This window comes from Ambystoma mexicanum, chromosome 5q, assembly GCF_040938575.1.
Source record: "Ambystoma mexicanum isolate Mex_15411 chromosome 5q, UKY_AmexF1_1, whole genome shotgun sequence".
NCBI lineage: Eukaryota > Metazoa > Chordata > Amphibia > Caudata > Ambystomatidae > Ambystoma > Ambystoma mexicanum.
The window spans coordinates 160,560,934-160,576,776 of NC_090933.1; the positions used below are offsets into that span (position 1 = coordinate 160,560,934).

Sequence of the window (15,843 nt, forward strand, 5' to 3'; positions counted from 1 at the left end):
GGACAGTCCTGGAGAGTGGGTTCCCCCCCGTTTGTTGATGTAATACATGGCTGTGGTGCTGTCTGTAAGGTCCATCACTGTCCTGCCTTGTAGGTGTTCCTTGAAGGCTTTTAGCGCCTTGAACACCGCTAGCAGCTCCAGAAGATTGATGTGTTTGGATGCTACGTTCGGAGTCCACTCTCCGTGAGCAGTTTGATGGGATAGGTGAGCCCCCCATCCTGTGAGGGATGCTTCTGTGGTTAGAGTGGCTTCCGCCGCGGATGTGGCAAAGGGTTTCCCTTTTTCTAGGTTTTCTTTTGTCCACCACCGTAGCGAGAGAACTGCGAGACCACCACTAGATCGTCCCATAGTCCGCTGGCCTGACACCACTGGCTGTTGAGCCACTCTTGCATTGGGCGCATGCGCAGGCGCGCGTGAGGTACCAAATAAATACAAGACGCCATCATGCCTAGCAAGCGCATTGCTTTGCGTACCGTCACCTCTCGACCGGACACATATCGAGGGATCTGAAACAACATGTTTTGGACCCTCTCTTTGGAGGGGAAGACGAGGCCGTCCTTTGTTTGAATTAGAGCCCCTAGGAATTGTTTGATTTGGCTGGGGTCTAGGCTGGACTTCTTTTCGTTGATGGAGAAGCCCAACTGGAACAAAAGGTCTACAGTCTTTTGGGTATTGGAGAAGCATGTTTCGTAAGAATCCCCTGTTATGAGCCAGTCGTCGAGGTAAGGGTAAACTGGGATGGACAACCTGCGCGGGTGGGCCGCTGCCACTGCCAGTACCTTCGTGAATACTCTCGGTGCTGATGCTATGCCGAAGGGTAGCACTCTGAACTGGTAGTGTTTGCCCTCTTTCATGAACCGGAGGAATTTTCTGTGCGCTGGCAACATTAAAATATGAAAGTATGCATCTTTCATGTCCAATGTTGTCATGTAATCTCCCTATGATAGCAGTGGGATCACTTCCTGTAGGGTCACCATACGAAACTTTTGGGGTTTGATAAACTTGTTCGCTGGGCGCAGATCTAATACAGGGCGCATGGTTAGATCCTTTTTGGGTACAAGGAAGTACACTGAATAAATACCTTCCGTTACCTGAGATAGAGGCACAACCTCTATGGCTCCTTTTTCCAGCAGTTGCTGTACTTCTTGTAGAAGGATGGCAAGATGTTCCGGTGACATGCGTCGTCCCCTCGGGGGTTTGTATGTTGGGGAACTGTTGAATTCGATGCAGTATCCGTGGGCTACGGTGGAAAGTACCCAGCGGTCTGACGTTATACCCTCCCATGCTGGAAGAAAGGATGTTATCCGGCCCCCGACCGGTGTTGCATGGGAGGGGACGTGAATCTTCGCGTCACTTGGCGTTGTTAGGGGCTTGGGAACCTCTGGGGGTGGACCCTCGCCCTCTTCCTTTGCCCCGGCGCTGTCCTCTTTGGCTGTACTGGCCACTATTGGTCTGGAAATTGGTGGCATGGTACTGTTGCTGCTGGTTTTGTTGTTGGCGTTGGCCACGAAAAAAGCGTTTATTGCCATATCCGCGCCTGGTAGCGGGCTTAGAGATTTGGTCAAGAGTTTTGATTGTATCGAACTCTTTTTTAGCCATCTCCAGAGCCTCATCCACCACTTTCCCGAAGAGGTTAGAGTCTTCAACAGGTTTATTTATTAAAGACGCCTGTGTCTCCGGTTTGAACCCTGAGTTGCGCAGCCATACGTGTCGTTTTAGGACTATTCCCTGAACTAGGGAACGTCCCGCAGTTTCTGCCGCATCCAGAGAGCTCTTCACAATACTCTGGTTGACCTGGGTTCCTTCGCCAATAGTTGAAAGCAGGCATGTACGTAATGGTTCCGGCGCTTCTTCGGCGTCTTTGCGCAGTTTGGCCCACTGCGCGTCCGCATAGCTAGCGAGCAAAGAATTGTTGTTGGCAATTCTTGCCGAAAAGGCGGCCGAGGATGTAATTCTTTTAGCAAGGGCATATAACCGCTTGCCCTCCTTGTCAGGTGGTGCCTCACTGGTGGAAAGTGGTACCCCTGCCCTCTTTCTTGTGTTGGTTACTACCAGGGAATCCGGAATGGAATGTCCCCTGATGTACAGCGGGTCTGAGGGTGAAGGAGTGAAAAGTTTTTCAATTCTAGGATTGACCCCTCTGATTAGTGCGGGTGTGGACAGCGAAGGGATGATTCTTCTCTTCACCGAATCGAGGAGGGGAATTGTCTAACTGACAGGGGGTTTCTCCTTAATTACCCTTTCTACGAAGTCTAATTCAGGGGAGAGCTCCCCAGTGTCCAGTTCGAAGTGTGCTGCTGCTCTGCGCAACAGGGCATTAAATGTGGGTTGATCGTCAATGGGAGACGTGTTTCTAACAGGTGAAATGTCAGGAGGATTTACGTTCAGGACATCAGTGTCGGAATATATTGATGGTGATTGCCAGGGGTGAGAAGGTCCTTCTTCTGGATTTTCTCCGAAGCCTTCTCCTACCAAGTCTGGGCTGTCTTCCAGACCTTCCTCCTGGTTCCGTCCGTCTTCCTCGTCCATAAAATCATCCTCTTCCTCAAAATAATGTTCTTCCCCAGTGAGGTCATATACACAAGTTCCTAGAGGACAACCGCCTCCTCGGTCTACGGCAATCTGGGTTCCGCCCTCGCCATGGCACTGAAACGGCCCTCCTAGACCTGAAAAACCAAATGGACGATCTCAGAGACTCAGGCAAACAAAGATAGGGCCATGAAGTCTTTTCTGAAGTTGCTGCTGCCACCCCCAGCCTCCTCACCTGCGGTGTCCCCCAGGGTTCCTGTATCGCACCTACTCTCTACAACCTCTTCACGAGGCCACTGTTTAGCATCTTGGACTCCCTGGGTATCTCATATACCAACTATGCGGACGATACGCAGGTACTCATCCCACTCACGGGCGACTACCTAGCGGACTCCAACACCCTCTCCTCTATCTACTCTACCATCCAATCCTGGATGGCGGAGAATTGGCTTTGCCTCAATGGTGAAAAAAACGAACTCCTCCTTATTGGCTCACCTTTCACCCTCGGCAATCTTGGAGAACAGTACGCCTCCTTCACCATTGATAATATTCCAATTAAAGTCTCTAACCATGTTAAGACACTCGGAGTCTACCTTGACTCCGACCTGTCGATGGACAGACAGGTCAATGCCATCGCCGCCTCCTCAGCCTACTACACCAAAGTCATCAACGCAACAAGGCCCTTCCTGGCCCGTCAAAGCAGCCTCACGATTGCCAGGGCCATCATCGGGTCAAGACTTGACTACTGTAATGCCCTTCTCGTCGGGACCTCCAACAAAAACATCGCCAAACTTCAGCTAGCCCAGAACAATGCTCTAAGGGCAGCCACCGGCACCGCAAGGAGAGACCACATCTCCGAAATCAGAAGGCAAGTGCATTGGCTCCCTGTTAAAGAAAGAATTGTCTTTAAAACTCTTGCCATCACCCACAAATGCATTCACGAGCTTGCCCCCCCCTGCCTGACGAACAGAATCAACAGGCACTCCGCCACAAGACCGCTTAGATCTTTCTACGCCAACACCATTGTCAGGCCTACCTCTCGGAAAGTGCGTGCTGGTGGCTCCAGTTTCCCCACCCTTGCAGCCACGCACTGGAACGCCCTGCCACCTCATCTCAGACTCATCGAGTCCCACCTTGCCTTTCGTAAGGCTATCAAAACCAGACTCTTTGTGTGACTTTAACCTGTTTCTGCCTTTATGCCTGCTAACCTCTAACTAAGAGCCTCCTGCACCCGAATGTAATCTTAAATCTGTGTTTCCTCTGTAACAGCGCCTCGATGCCTCATGGGCTGCAAGTGCGCTTAACAAATGCAAATAAATAAAAAAAAAAAACTGTGGAAGTCTGAGGCTGTGTCCTGGTGGGGATTGACTAATCTTGGAATTTTGGCCCTGGGTTCCTCCTGAGGCCCTTCTCTTATTCTCTTTGGAGTGGGAGGGTTTTGGGCATTCATAAACCTCTCCATTCTTTCCATGCAGAGATGGAGCCTTTCCATGGTTTCATGGGGTACCCCTGAGCGGTCTAGCGGGGGAAAATTGGTGTCTTGTAGCTGAAAACGGCTCGACCTCTCCCATAACGTCGAGGAAAGTGTCCCGTCGCCTTCCGAAAAGCCTTCAGGTGTGCTGGGAATCCCTTCGACTGAAGGAGATCGTCCCTGTGTTTTCGGCGTGTCTTTTGACCTTTGCGTAGCGCTCGACGTGTCTTTCGGCGTACGCTTGTGGGCGTCGGCTACCACGATCCTCGCCAAGCTCTCAGCGACTCGTTTGTCAGCGGAGAGCTGTGGTTTCGACGTTATGGGTGTCGAACGCTCTACGGCGGCATGCGCTTTCTGCTGATGCGCTCCGGCCGATGATTTGGGGGCGGCGCCCTTATTTGCCGAAAGCCCAGTCGCTGGTCGCGGCTGCAGTTGCGAGAGGGGCTTCGAACCCGAACGGTCCGAGGAGGCCGCCGGTGAAACCTGCGTCTCCTTGGGCGCTGATGCTCTCTTTGCCTTCGGCAAAGAAGAGCCATGGGTTGTGTGCTTATGTGTGGTCTTGTGTGCGTCAGTGTCGCCGGGGTGTTCATCCCCATAAGCAGGGCGTGAGCCGAGCCCGTCGGGGCCGGGGACAGACGACGAAGCGCATGTGCGCTCTCTAGGGGGGTTTACGACTTCCGTAGCGGAGGTCGTGGTATCACGTTCCTCCTCACTGTCGGAGGTAGCGACGGTGGGTGGAGCGTCGGCCTTCGACATGGCGTAGGCCGCCCACCTTTTGACCCTACGGTCTTTTAGAGTCTTCGGCTTAAGAAGCCGACAAGCCGTGCAACCTTCCTCCTTGTGATCGAGGGGCAAGCAGCGGTTACACCGTGAATGCTTGTCCTTCCAAGTAAACTTGCCCTTGCAAAGCGGGCAAAACCTAAAGGGTGTCCTCTCCATAGCTGAGGCAATAAAACGTGATAACCACCCCAAGGGAAAGGAAGGGGAAAAGGAAAGGCATTCTCAGAAAAGAATTAGAGATGTCCCACGACCCCCACTCTCCCTACTGTATTTGGCCTGCGAGGCCAGGCCACGTGTTCGGCAACGCCGACGGATCTCCTCCGCTCGTCCCCTCCGTCGAAGATCTTGCTCGGCGGAGAAGCTTCACAACAGCGTCGAGGGGAGGATCGATATGTTCTATATTAATATAGGAAAACGACCAAAGGTCGAGGAGATGAAATCTGCAATGTCTCTCGAGGAGCTCCGCGTAAAGGCGACCAGTATCTGGGCGGAAAAAAACAATCTGAGGGACCTCGACGCGTGAGGGATTGTGGGTACAACACACGTCACTATAGGGATAGTGTTACAGACACGCCTTGTCGACGTCCCCTTTTCGACTACGAAAAACAAAATGCAATACTCCGCAGTGACCACTGGATGTCGGACCTATGCACAGCATGTGATTCTAAGCAGATTAACAAACATCAGAAATACAATTACAGTTGCTTTTCAGCTCGGTGGAACACAGAGTAAGATAAGCAAGAACTCTTTAAACGAATTTAGGATTGCACCAGGCAGACCAAGGTCAGCTACACCTAAAGAACACTTTTTAAGAATGACACACAGCTATTCTGGGCAGGTAAAACCTAATGTTGTAATATATTATTACGGTTGCTTTTTAGGTCAGTAGTAGACAGACTAAGGTAAGCAAAAACCCTTTAACTGATTTTACCATAGCACACAGCCAACGCAAGGTAAGTAAAACCCTTATACTTTTAAAAGGAGCTACCAGCAACTTAAAGGTAAGTATAACCTAAGGCAGACTTATTTTAGACAGGCTAACAACAAGTCAGGGGAAGTAAGACCCAATTGGGGCACTCATACGTTTATATCCTAACAGGAATAGTAAAGTGAAGCCAACAGCATTACCTTTGATAAAGAGGCCCAGCCAATTCAGAGGTATGTAAGAACTTTTGTAACTGTTCACTCTCAGAGTTACAGTTACCAGTTAGCTCTTTCACAAGTAAGTAATTTTAAACACTTGTTAAACATTTCAAGACAGAATCCTTTACTTGCCCAGTCCTTCCCTAGTCTATTGCTTGCATGAGTTCACTCAGAGGCAGCAAGAGGGACCCTACTGGTCTAGGAGCCAGTTGTAGGCAGGGTGAGATAGGGTTCTGTTGCAGGCAAAAGACAGAGTTCCTGTGGAAGACTGTTAAAATAAGTAAGTATTACACTTTAAAGTTAGTTAAGGTCCAGGGACTTCTGAGAGGACACCCTAGGAGGATTCAAGCAGTGGGCCTGGGTGAACTGGATGAGAGGGCTCACAATCACAAGAAACACCCCACGGCTTTACAGAAATCACAAAGGCTTAATGTAAGTAACTACCCCAGACAACACAATACCTTAGCATGGAAGAAGAGTTGCAACCAGAAGACTTCAGGATCTGCAGCCAAAAACCTGGTAGTTGAATTCCTTTATCATGAAGACTGAAGACAGGACACTGGAAGGGCTTTTGCAGCAGGGATCATGCGGAAGGCTCTAGGCAAGAGGATCTTTGCATGGTTTACTCAGCACAGAAGAAGGTGGCAGTGGGGGAGACTTCAGGATCTGCAGCCAAACCCCAGTCACTGAATTCCTTGTCATGAAGCCTGAAGACAGGAAACTGGAAGGGCTTCTGAAGCAGGGATCAACGGGGAAGAATCCAGACAAGAGTTTCTTTGTGACTGTATGCAACTCTGTAGTTTTGGCACCCTTTTCAGGAGCCAGAAGAAGACTGAATATCAATGATTGGATTTGCATCGCTAATCTGGTCCAGCACTCTGGTGAGGGGACTTCAAGGACTGGAATCATGTCTTTGGAGGTCCTGCAGGATGCCACCAACGTTTCAGCTCAATTTGGAATTCGAAAGACCATGCACTGAATGATGGATCGGAGTCCTAGGGTATTGCATCCCACAAGGTCGCAGCACAGCATGGGATGGCTCAAAATGCAGATATTCTTGAGTCCAGTGGATCTCACCAGGCTCTGCTGCTCGTTTTCAGAGTCCCCAGGTCGCTTGGAAGGAAGGGTAAGATAATGCTGCGGTTACACATCAGGCTCTCTGGTCGCTGGAAATCATCTCAGCTGCGTTTTCTTCATCTTCCTCTTCGGATTCAGGCCAGTGGTCGACTACCTCTTCAGCTTCCAGGGTATGACTTTTATGCAAGAACCCAGCCTATCAAACATACTTACAACATTCAAACCGGGGCAGGGGGTGGGGGGCAGTCCATTGAGGACAGCTGGCCTCCCAGTTTGAACTGGATTCTTGCAGGCAGGCTGGAAGACAAAGGGCTGCAGAGTTTTGGACTCCTCCCTCGCTTCCTTCCTTCACAGACACTCTGGAGCCTGAGCAGGCTTGACCTAGGTCCCCCTCCGAAGATAGAAAATACACAAAGGACTTTCCCACCCTGGAGGACAGGGGAAGATCCCAGAAAGGAGAAGGAATGCTAAAATGTCAAAAAAAAGAAGTCAGGGCCCATTTTGGTAAAATTAGCACCCATGGGTGCCTTTACTGGGGCTGTGGAAACGTCCTGTGGTAAAGGTGCACCGAATTTGTAAAACGGTTCACTGGCACCAGCCATTAAAGGTAAGCCTGTCCCTGTAACAGAAATGTTACAGTTAAAATGAGAAAGGGGATACATAGCATCTCTGCAGCACTCCACATAGGGCGGGGTGTGCTAGTCTCACCTAAATAAAGTTTAGAGAGGATAAAATATCCTTTCTATCCTTGGGTAACAAGGTTAGTCAGGGAAAGTTAAAAGGGGAGCCAAAAGGGCAACCCAGCAACATTAGGCAGTATGTGCCAAACATTGTCAAAGAGGATAACATTTAAAAGGCACTATGGAGAGTCTTAAAAATTACACCCATAAAAAGAGTAAAAGGATCTGTGCGTGCGGAAAAAGGTTCCCACTCACTGAGGTATAAGGAAAAATAATCCACCAGTAAACCAAACAGTTCTGGGGTTGACACAGGTCCGGAAGATTTATCATTGATATCAAACTATTACCTTACATGTACCAGTACTATGCTCCCTTTTGCCAGAAGCGGACAAATCTCCTCCAGCAGGACAGGTTCCAGAGGCAAGGATTTGTGGCTCGGGGGTGGTCTGGAGGGCGAAGGGCAAAAGGGAGGCAGTAGCTCCGCTGGATGGCCTGTAAGGCCCAGCCATCTGAAGTAGTATTTTTCCATTCCTCGTCAAACAGGGATATTCTCCCTCCCACAAGAGACTGATGGCAGAAGTCCACTTCAGAGAGGCTTCGCCCCAGGGCTGCAGAGGGCACAGTGGAGGTAGATGTACCTCCTCTGGGCACACCCTAGCCTCAATCCCTGTAGAGACGAGGTTACGCTCGCATACCCAATGGTGTTTGGCCTCTACCTCTTTGGACATAAGTGGCAAAGGGGTAAAAACCCCACCCCCAACCGCCCAGCCTTGCTTTCTGCTGTTGTTGGACTGCTAGCCCCAGTGACTTGCGGCAACCTTGCAGGCTTGAAAGTTCTGCATGGACTCATCGGCCTTGGTGCTGAATCATTCATGGCATCGAAGGGCATGCCCAAAAGTTTGTCTTGGACGTCAGCAGCAAACCTGACGTCCTGAGCCAAGAAACTACCCACCTCATTGGTTGTAGGTGAAGTGGTGCTGAATCAGGTAGTAGCAACACTGTACTGCAGTTTTCTTTTAAGGTATCTTTTAGATCGATGGCAGCCTGATTACTGGGAATATTCAAAGGGTGTGCATCAATGAAAGACCCAACAATGTTATACTTCTCATTTGCATCTAGATTTCATGGACTGTTCAATAACAGGGCAAAAACACACTGAAATGATTTCCATGGAGATTCTAAAAATCATGCTTGTTAGACTTGGAGATAGCCTTATTTCTTCAAACAAACGCATTTTCTATTTCATGACAACATCTTAAGATAGCCTACAAAAAGGAATCTCGCCAGCTATGTGATGCCCAAAAAGTGTCAACCATCTACTGACTTCTTAAATATATCCTGCAACAATTAAATCAGAAAATTGTTACAAGAAAAGTGGTGCTCGTCTTTCTGACCACACAGCAATGGTAATCAGTGGAGAATACTGATAAGCAATTCTTCAAATACACTACCTGACTGTCCTTGACCGTGGGAGACCGCCAATGTAAATTGGGTCCTTTGCTGATCGATTGAGGTCTGCAGCGTTGCCAGGTGATTCTCCACGCATGGTTTCATTCTGCCTGGTGTTAAAGGCATCCATCACCGCGAGGTATCCTGCGAAGGGATTCAAGCAGATACAACGTAACTGCTCCGCACAGCCGTTTAAAATATTGCAGAATAATGTCTATGATCCAGGCATTGATCCAAAATTCTACATGAAAAAAATGCTTATGGTGGATGTTACCCAGAGCATGTTCTTAGCACTAACTATATAACCCCATTATGAGCTTTTAAATCTCAATTTTGAGATCTGTTCTGGTCTGTTGGATCATGGAAAGTATTGAATTGTGAACACTGGCAAATCATCTTCTTTTAATAGGACATGTCAAGTCAAACATAACAATAAAATGATACATTGTGATACCAAAGGTTCTGGCTGCTGTAATGTGCCATAGGATGGATAGTAAATATAATTAGTGCCAATATAAAGCGCTACCTCAAAGTAATACGGGAAAGTAATCTTGACTCTTATACTATTACAAAAAAGTGTTGAACATCAACATCACAAACTAATAAAACAACACATCTCAGAGTTTTTCATAAAACATTCACATATCTGAAAAAAACATAATATTTCTTCTAGTTCTACGATAGCATCCCTGTCTCAATTTCTTAATCACACAGATTTTGTTTTTATTCACTCCCGAATAGCATGTTTTTCTGATCATTTCCAGTAAGTAGTAATAGGGGGTCTTAGCAAATAAGTGCCAGAGAAACTTATAATTATGGCTTCTTACACCAAAACAATTATTTCACTTTCCCCAAATCCAGTAAACCATATACGGTTTGTGTTCAATTTCTAAATTTAAAATTTAACTGAACTCCAGAAGCCGGCAAACATGTGATAATGAATGTCTCTTACATTGGTAAACTTCACTAACATAATAATGTTGTGAAAATTCAGAGTTGATAGATTGCCATGTATTGAAGAAAGTACATGTCATAAAGAACATACCCTATATACACAGATGTGTGTATCATCCAACTTTTGTAGATACGAAAAAACAAAATAAAGGGAAGTACTGAGCAAGCAAGGAAGAGTACGTTTCAAGTAACACTGAAATCAAACCAGTCTAGATCATGTGTATTTGTAAACCTATTGTATTACACTGATAGAAATAGACAATTATACATTAGAAGACTGTATCTTTTGTACTTTTCTTGAGATTTGTGTAAAGTGAATAAAGGGGTTAATGGCTCAAAACTGGTGTCAGCAATTGATGAATAAAGGGGTTAATGGAAGTAGACAATTGGTAAAGTAGCTTGTTAGTAGATATGATAAACAATCACTCTGACATGTAATACTATGCAAAAGACTGTTCATTATCTTTTCATTTTCAATATGCTCGTGTACCACGACAACTAGCTGTGAAGCAGAGCACAGTAGCCAGGCAGGTTCAATGGTTAATGTGCAATAGTGAAGGGACCAAGGGGAGGGAGCCTGCTGTCTTGGACAAAGATCGTCGACTGCCAATTTAAGTGATATATACTAAGCACGGATGGCAATATTTAACTTTCCTCTTCAATCTTTTTCTAAAACCCAGAAAGGCTTCATTTCAGAAGCTTTCCCATCCACAAGAAGGGCAAAACACATGATTCCAGGCTACAATTTCCATCTTATGAAGAACATCAATTCCTAGATAAAAAAAAATAAGCATTATGTTGGGATATAGCCTATACGTATTAACTAATTGCATTCTCTGCAGATGAGTACCAACTGAAACTGAATGAGACAATTTATGTGAATACATAAGCACAATTCCAAAGTGTACCCACCCTAGAGCGTTTTCATATGTTTCTCTTCTGAGAAAATTCCAGAGTTTTATATACTTTAAATACACTCAATATTCCAAACAATGATCTTGCTTCAATTTGTGAAATTACTTTGCCCCCCCCACTGCCACGTTTCCCAGTTCTATGTTTGACACCTAGAGCCAGTGCTGGTTTATGCTCCCAATTGCATAGCATGCTGGAACTTCTTTTCCCAATTGCAAGGGTGAGCCTACAAGTCCCAGCATGCAGTGCGAAAAAAGGACTAGCTCAAAGATTCTGCCTGAAACTAGGAAACTTGGTCACTATGTATGGCACTGACCAGCAGAGGTCTGAGTGTGCCCCAGGGGTGTCCCCATCCCTCCCTGGAGGAAAAAGCTCTTTTGCTCTGTGGCCAGAGCTCCAGGATGGCTAGGGATGCTGCTGTGGCCATTAGGTGCCTGCCTCCCACCTGTGCATGCTGCCCCCCTGCCCAGCGGAGGTCCCAGCATGTCCGGCCAGAAAGCCTTGCAGGGAAATCTGTAATGAACGCTGGGCAGAGCACCATGACGGCTGGGAGTGCTGCCCCCTCCCTTGGGTGCCTACCTCGCACGTGTGTCGATCATTCCCCTCCCCACCGGTGTCCTGGTGTCTTCCTGGAGGGAAAAGCTCTATCGCTCCTCGGCCGGGCTCCAGGACAGCCAGGGTTGCTGCCCCCTCCTTTGGGCGCCTGCCTCCCATGTCTGTCGACCATCCTCCTGACCAGCGGCAGTCATGGGGTACCACGGTAGGGTCCCCATCCCTCCCTGGAGGGAAAAGCTCTAACATGCCCAAGTCCGAGCTCCAGGAAGGCGGGGGTGCTGCCCCCTGAATTGGGCACCTGGCTCACACATGGGTCGACCGTGCCCCTGCCCAGCGGCGGTCTCGATGTGCCCTGGCAGGGTCCCCATCCCTTCCTGGAGGGAAAAGCACTAATGCACCCTGGACAGAGCTCCAGGATGGCCGGGGTGCTGCCCCCACCCTTGGGCGCCTAACTTCCATGGGGGCAACTGAGCCCCAGCACAGTGTTATCCCGGGTCACGCCGGTGGGATTCCAGTCCCTCCCTGGAGGGAAAATCTCCATAGCTCCCTGGCCAGGGGCATTCATGGTGCATCCCGCTAGGGTCCTCATCCCTTCTTGGAGGGAAAAGCTCTAACATGCCCTGACCAGAGCTCCAGGAAGGCATGGGGTGCTGCCCCTGTCCTTGGGTGCCTGCCTCTGGTGGAGGTTGACTGTACCCTTGCCCAGGTGCGGTCCCAGGGAAAAATATCGATCACTCCTAGGCCAGAGTTCCAGGGTGGCTGAGGGGCTGCCCCCTCCCTTGGGTGCCTCCCTCCTGAAGGGGTCGGCTGTCCCCCTGTTCAGTGGCAGTCCCGGAGCACCCCAGCGGGGTCCCAGTCCCTCCCTGTCGGGAAAATCTCCATCGCTCCCCGGCCAGAGCTCCAGGAAGGCTGGGGGTGTTGCCCCCTCAATTGGCCACCTGCCTTACATGTGGGTCGACTGCCCCCTGCCCAGTGGCGGTCCCGAGGCACCCCGGCGGGCTTAGTCACCTTCCCTCGGATTACTGTAGACGGTGTGTTAGGTTCCTGTCTGTGCTCCACTTGCTCGCTGTCCCGCCCGGGCTCCTTGTCTAAACCCTCTTGCCACACAAACCCGACCAAGGGCTGTTACCTATGAGATATCCCAGCAGAGCTGGACTTCTGGGGGAAGCCCTGCATGAAGCCGTTGGCACTCTTCCGAGAGGGCTACCTTTTTGGGACCTACCACCTATTTGTTCCCTCCAGGGGTGGGGTTACGAAGAGCTTGCCATTCCTTTGCCAGGGTGCCTGGAGTCCTTCGAGCCCAGGCACCATTGGAATCCATGGCACTACCAGATGACTGCGCTCTCAGCCCTCCCAACTGGTAGTTGGCCATAGGAATGAATGGAAGGATCAGATGGCGCCAATTTGAAATCTTTCTCCAGTTGGATCTAAAAGGAGACTGGGATCAATTTGGCCCACTTGGCCCATCTAGGGTTGGACTGCTTAGGCAGTCTCGAAGTATTGCTTCAAGCAATTAGCTTCCACCAGCTTTGGGACTGTGTCAGCTCGAGGATGGGTGCCTCTCCCCTCTAAGCAGAGCCAAGGCTGAGCAGCCCAGCAGCTCCCTAGTGGTCAGATCAGAGTGGACGGGGTCGGGTGGTGCTAGCCCCAGCCACCACGTGGCACTGCAGGCCAATTAAGCCATGCTGTTACCTCATTTCCACTGAACACATTTCTCCAGCAGTTTGGAACTACTGTTTCGTGGGCCCCTCTGTCACCACACCAGTGGTGTCAGTTGGCAAAACCCCTTCCGCTTTAAGTTGTACCAGGGCCATGCCTCTCCACTTCCAGCCCCCTTCTGTGGCAGAACAAGCTGGGCTGCCGGTGCCCATGTGGGTGACTTGTCCATCCACCCCCCCAAGTGTTGGGGTATGCACTGATGCTTGGGTCCCACAGACCACCGAGGGTGTGAAGGCAGACCAGAGATGCACGTGCAGCTTTGCTGTTGCAACTTTCCAGCAGGCGTGGCTACTTGGTTGATCCTGCCAGTATCATGTGCTTGTTTCAAACATTAAGCCATGCATGTTTAAGTACACATGGCCGGTACAGTGAAACTCATTAAATGCTCATTAAATCAGTTATGGTTCCTTTTGAATGCTCCATCTGTTACTTGGAAAACAGTGGTAATTCTAGAGCTAAGACATGCCGATGAGGGCTGACCTCCTGGGGTGCGTGCATTTATCAGACCAAGACCAATCCGGGCTCACACAGCCACTTTGGTGACTAAAGATAACCTTGGGCCCCATGGCGGTGACTATACATATGGATGCCTGCCCTATGAACTTTCAATGGTATGCCCTATCAACTTTCAATGGTACTTTCTGTGCATACCATGGTGGCCATGGGTAATCAGGGTTCGATTCTGGAGAGGGAGGGTGAGAAACGACTACCACATCCAAGGACGGCAGCAGAAGTGCAAATTACCCACTCCCAACTCAGGAAGGTAGAGACAAAAAATAACAATACAGGACTCTTTAGGCGAGGCCCTGCAATTGGAATGAGTACACTTTAAATCCTTTAACGAGGGCAAGCCTATTGCCAGCAGCCATGGTAATTCCAGCTCCAATAGCATATGCTAATGTTGCTTTAGTTAAAAACCTTGTAGTTGGCTCTTGGGACCGATCCGGTCGGCGTACAGGGCATGTGGGGGGGGGATCAGGCTCTGGGGAGCGGGACCCATTCCACCGGAGGGGACCGTGACCCAGCAGATGGATGGGGATGTCTGGAAGGGTTGGGCTAACCTGCTAGGAGATCCACAACCACACACTGGAGAGTGAGCCCAGAGCGCCCCCCCCTCGTGTGCCAGCCCCCGAGTCGCTGTGCCTGCTGATGGAAACCTGGCTGTTCTCCAAAGCTGCCTCCCCAGGTAGACATGGCCCGGCATACCAGGCGAGCTCTGAGCCTTGGCAGAGCCGGCCTACCTGATGGGCTGGAATCGACATTCAGACCACCCACCACTGTGGGTGAGCGATGGCCAGGTTCTCTGGCGCAGCAGGAGCCCTTCCCTCATGTCCAAGTGCCTGTGCAGCCGGGCTAGGGTTTGAATAGTATAGCAGTCCCACCCAACCATGCTTGCCACCTCCGGCCTTCCTCTCTGTCCCCCAAAGGAGAGCAGGAGGTCATGGTCATGGGATGAGCATTCACCGGGTGGCCCTGTTGTGAAGCAGCCTGCCTCTGTCACTGTGGAAAGACTTGTCATGCTGCTACAGAAGACAGTGCAAGGGCTTCCCGGGCTGAGCGCCTGGAACCCGTTTGTTGAAAACCCTGATTCTATATCATGGCCCAATATTATAGATTTTTCTCAAGAACGATAGGCAATTATGGCACTGCAGGAGCTGGGTACATGATAACAAAGAACATGGCAGCAAAGTTTATACATTTTTCAATAAACAATCAGAAAGCAATTGTATTTAGTGTGGCAATTTATGCAACCTGGCCACGTGAGGTGAGCTACCTTTCCTCTTGTTTCGACCGTAGGACAGCATGTACCAAGAACCATCATTGTATCGTTTCTCTGTAGTCATTACAAGAGGTCCCGATCCAAGATCAATCGTCAGCCTCACTCTTCCATCAACCAGCTCAAAAGATAAGAAATCTCTCTGAAAGAAAAAGCATCACTGTAGTGAGTAAAATAATGCATAAGGAACTGAAATAATGTAAGCACAACTATGCAAGTAGGATAACAAGAGCGGACCATAAGGAGAGTATTATATGATAGCCAAATTAATAAAAAGAGTAGATGTTCTATACATCTGTCTCAGCTACTCATTTTTAGACAAGAAAAGATAGGACAACAAACACATTTATGGTAACCACTACATGATATGATAGGTTATTTATAACGCGCTTAATACCCAGAGGTTTCTAAGGGCGGACCCAGGGATTGAACCTGTGTTGCTCCGTGTCTTCTTGTTTCCAAGTCGAGCACGCTGCCGCTGTGCTATCCTCCTGGGACACATGTTTTAGGATACCCTTTTGTGTGTTTTTATGATATGCTTTTAAAAAGTCAAAAAATGTAGTGTGGGCATAGTTTATAGCCATTATCACACTTGTTGGAGTACCACTACATACGAAAAAGTAGGGTGTGCTACGATCTAGCATTACTGATCCAAATGATTTTCTTTGTAAAGTTGCAGCTTTATTTAGCCAATGAGACTAAGTGCTCTTTCTAGGTCAAGACATGACTAGGTGAATGCATACGAAATCACTAACATGGTGATCCGACATGGCCCCTAGATGCATAAAGGCTTGCTA

The 15,843-nt window shown here is 49.1% G+C and overlaps 1 protein-coding gene across 2 annotated transcripts in view; it reads right to left on the minus strand.

The window, feature by feature from the left end:
- Positions 1-15,843, minus strand: part of LAMA1 (laminin subunit alpha 1) — a 679,286-nt gene that overhangs the window by 108,071 nt on the left and 555,372 nt on the right. For both annotated transcript variants that reach the window (XM_069620697.1, XM_069620696.1), the window contains exons 50-51: positions 15,044-15,188; positions 9,132-9,273 (exon numbers count right to left, since the gene is read on the minus strand). In XM_069620697.1, the coding sequence (XP_069476798.1) occupies positions 9,132-9,273; positions 15,044-15,188 (287 nt within the window). The remainder of the gene's footprint in view (positions 1-9,131; positions 9,274-15,043; positions 15,189-15,843) is intronic.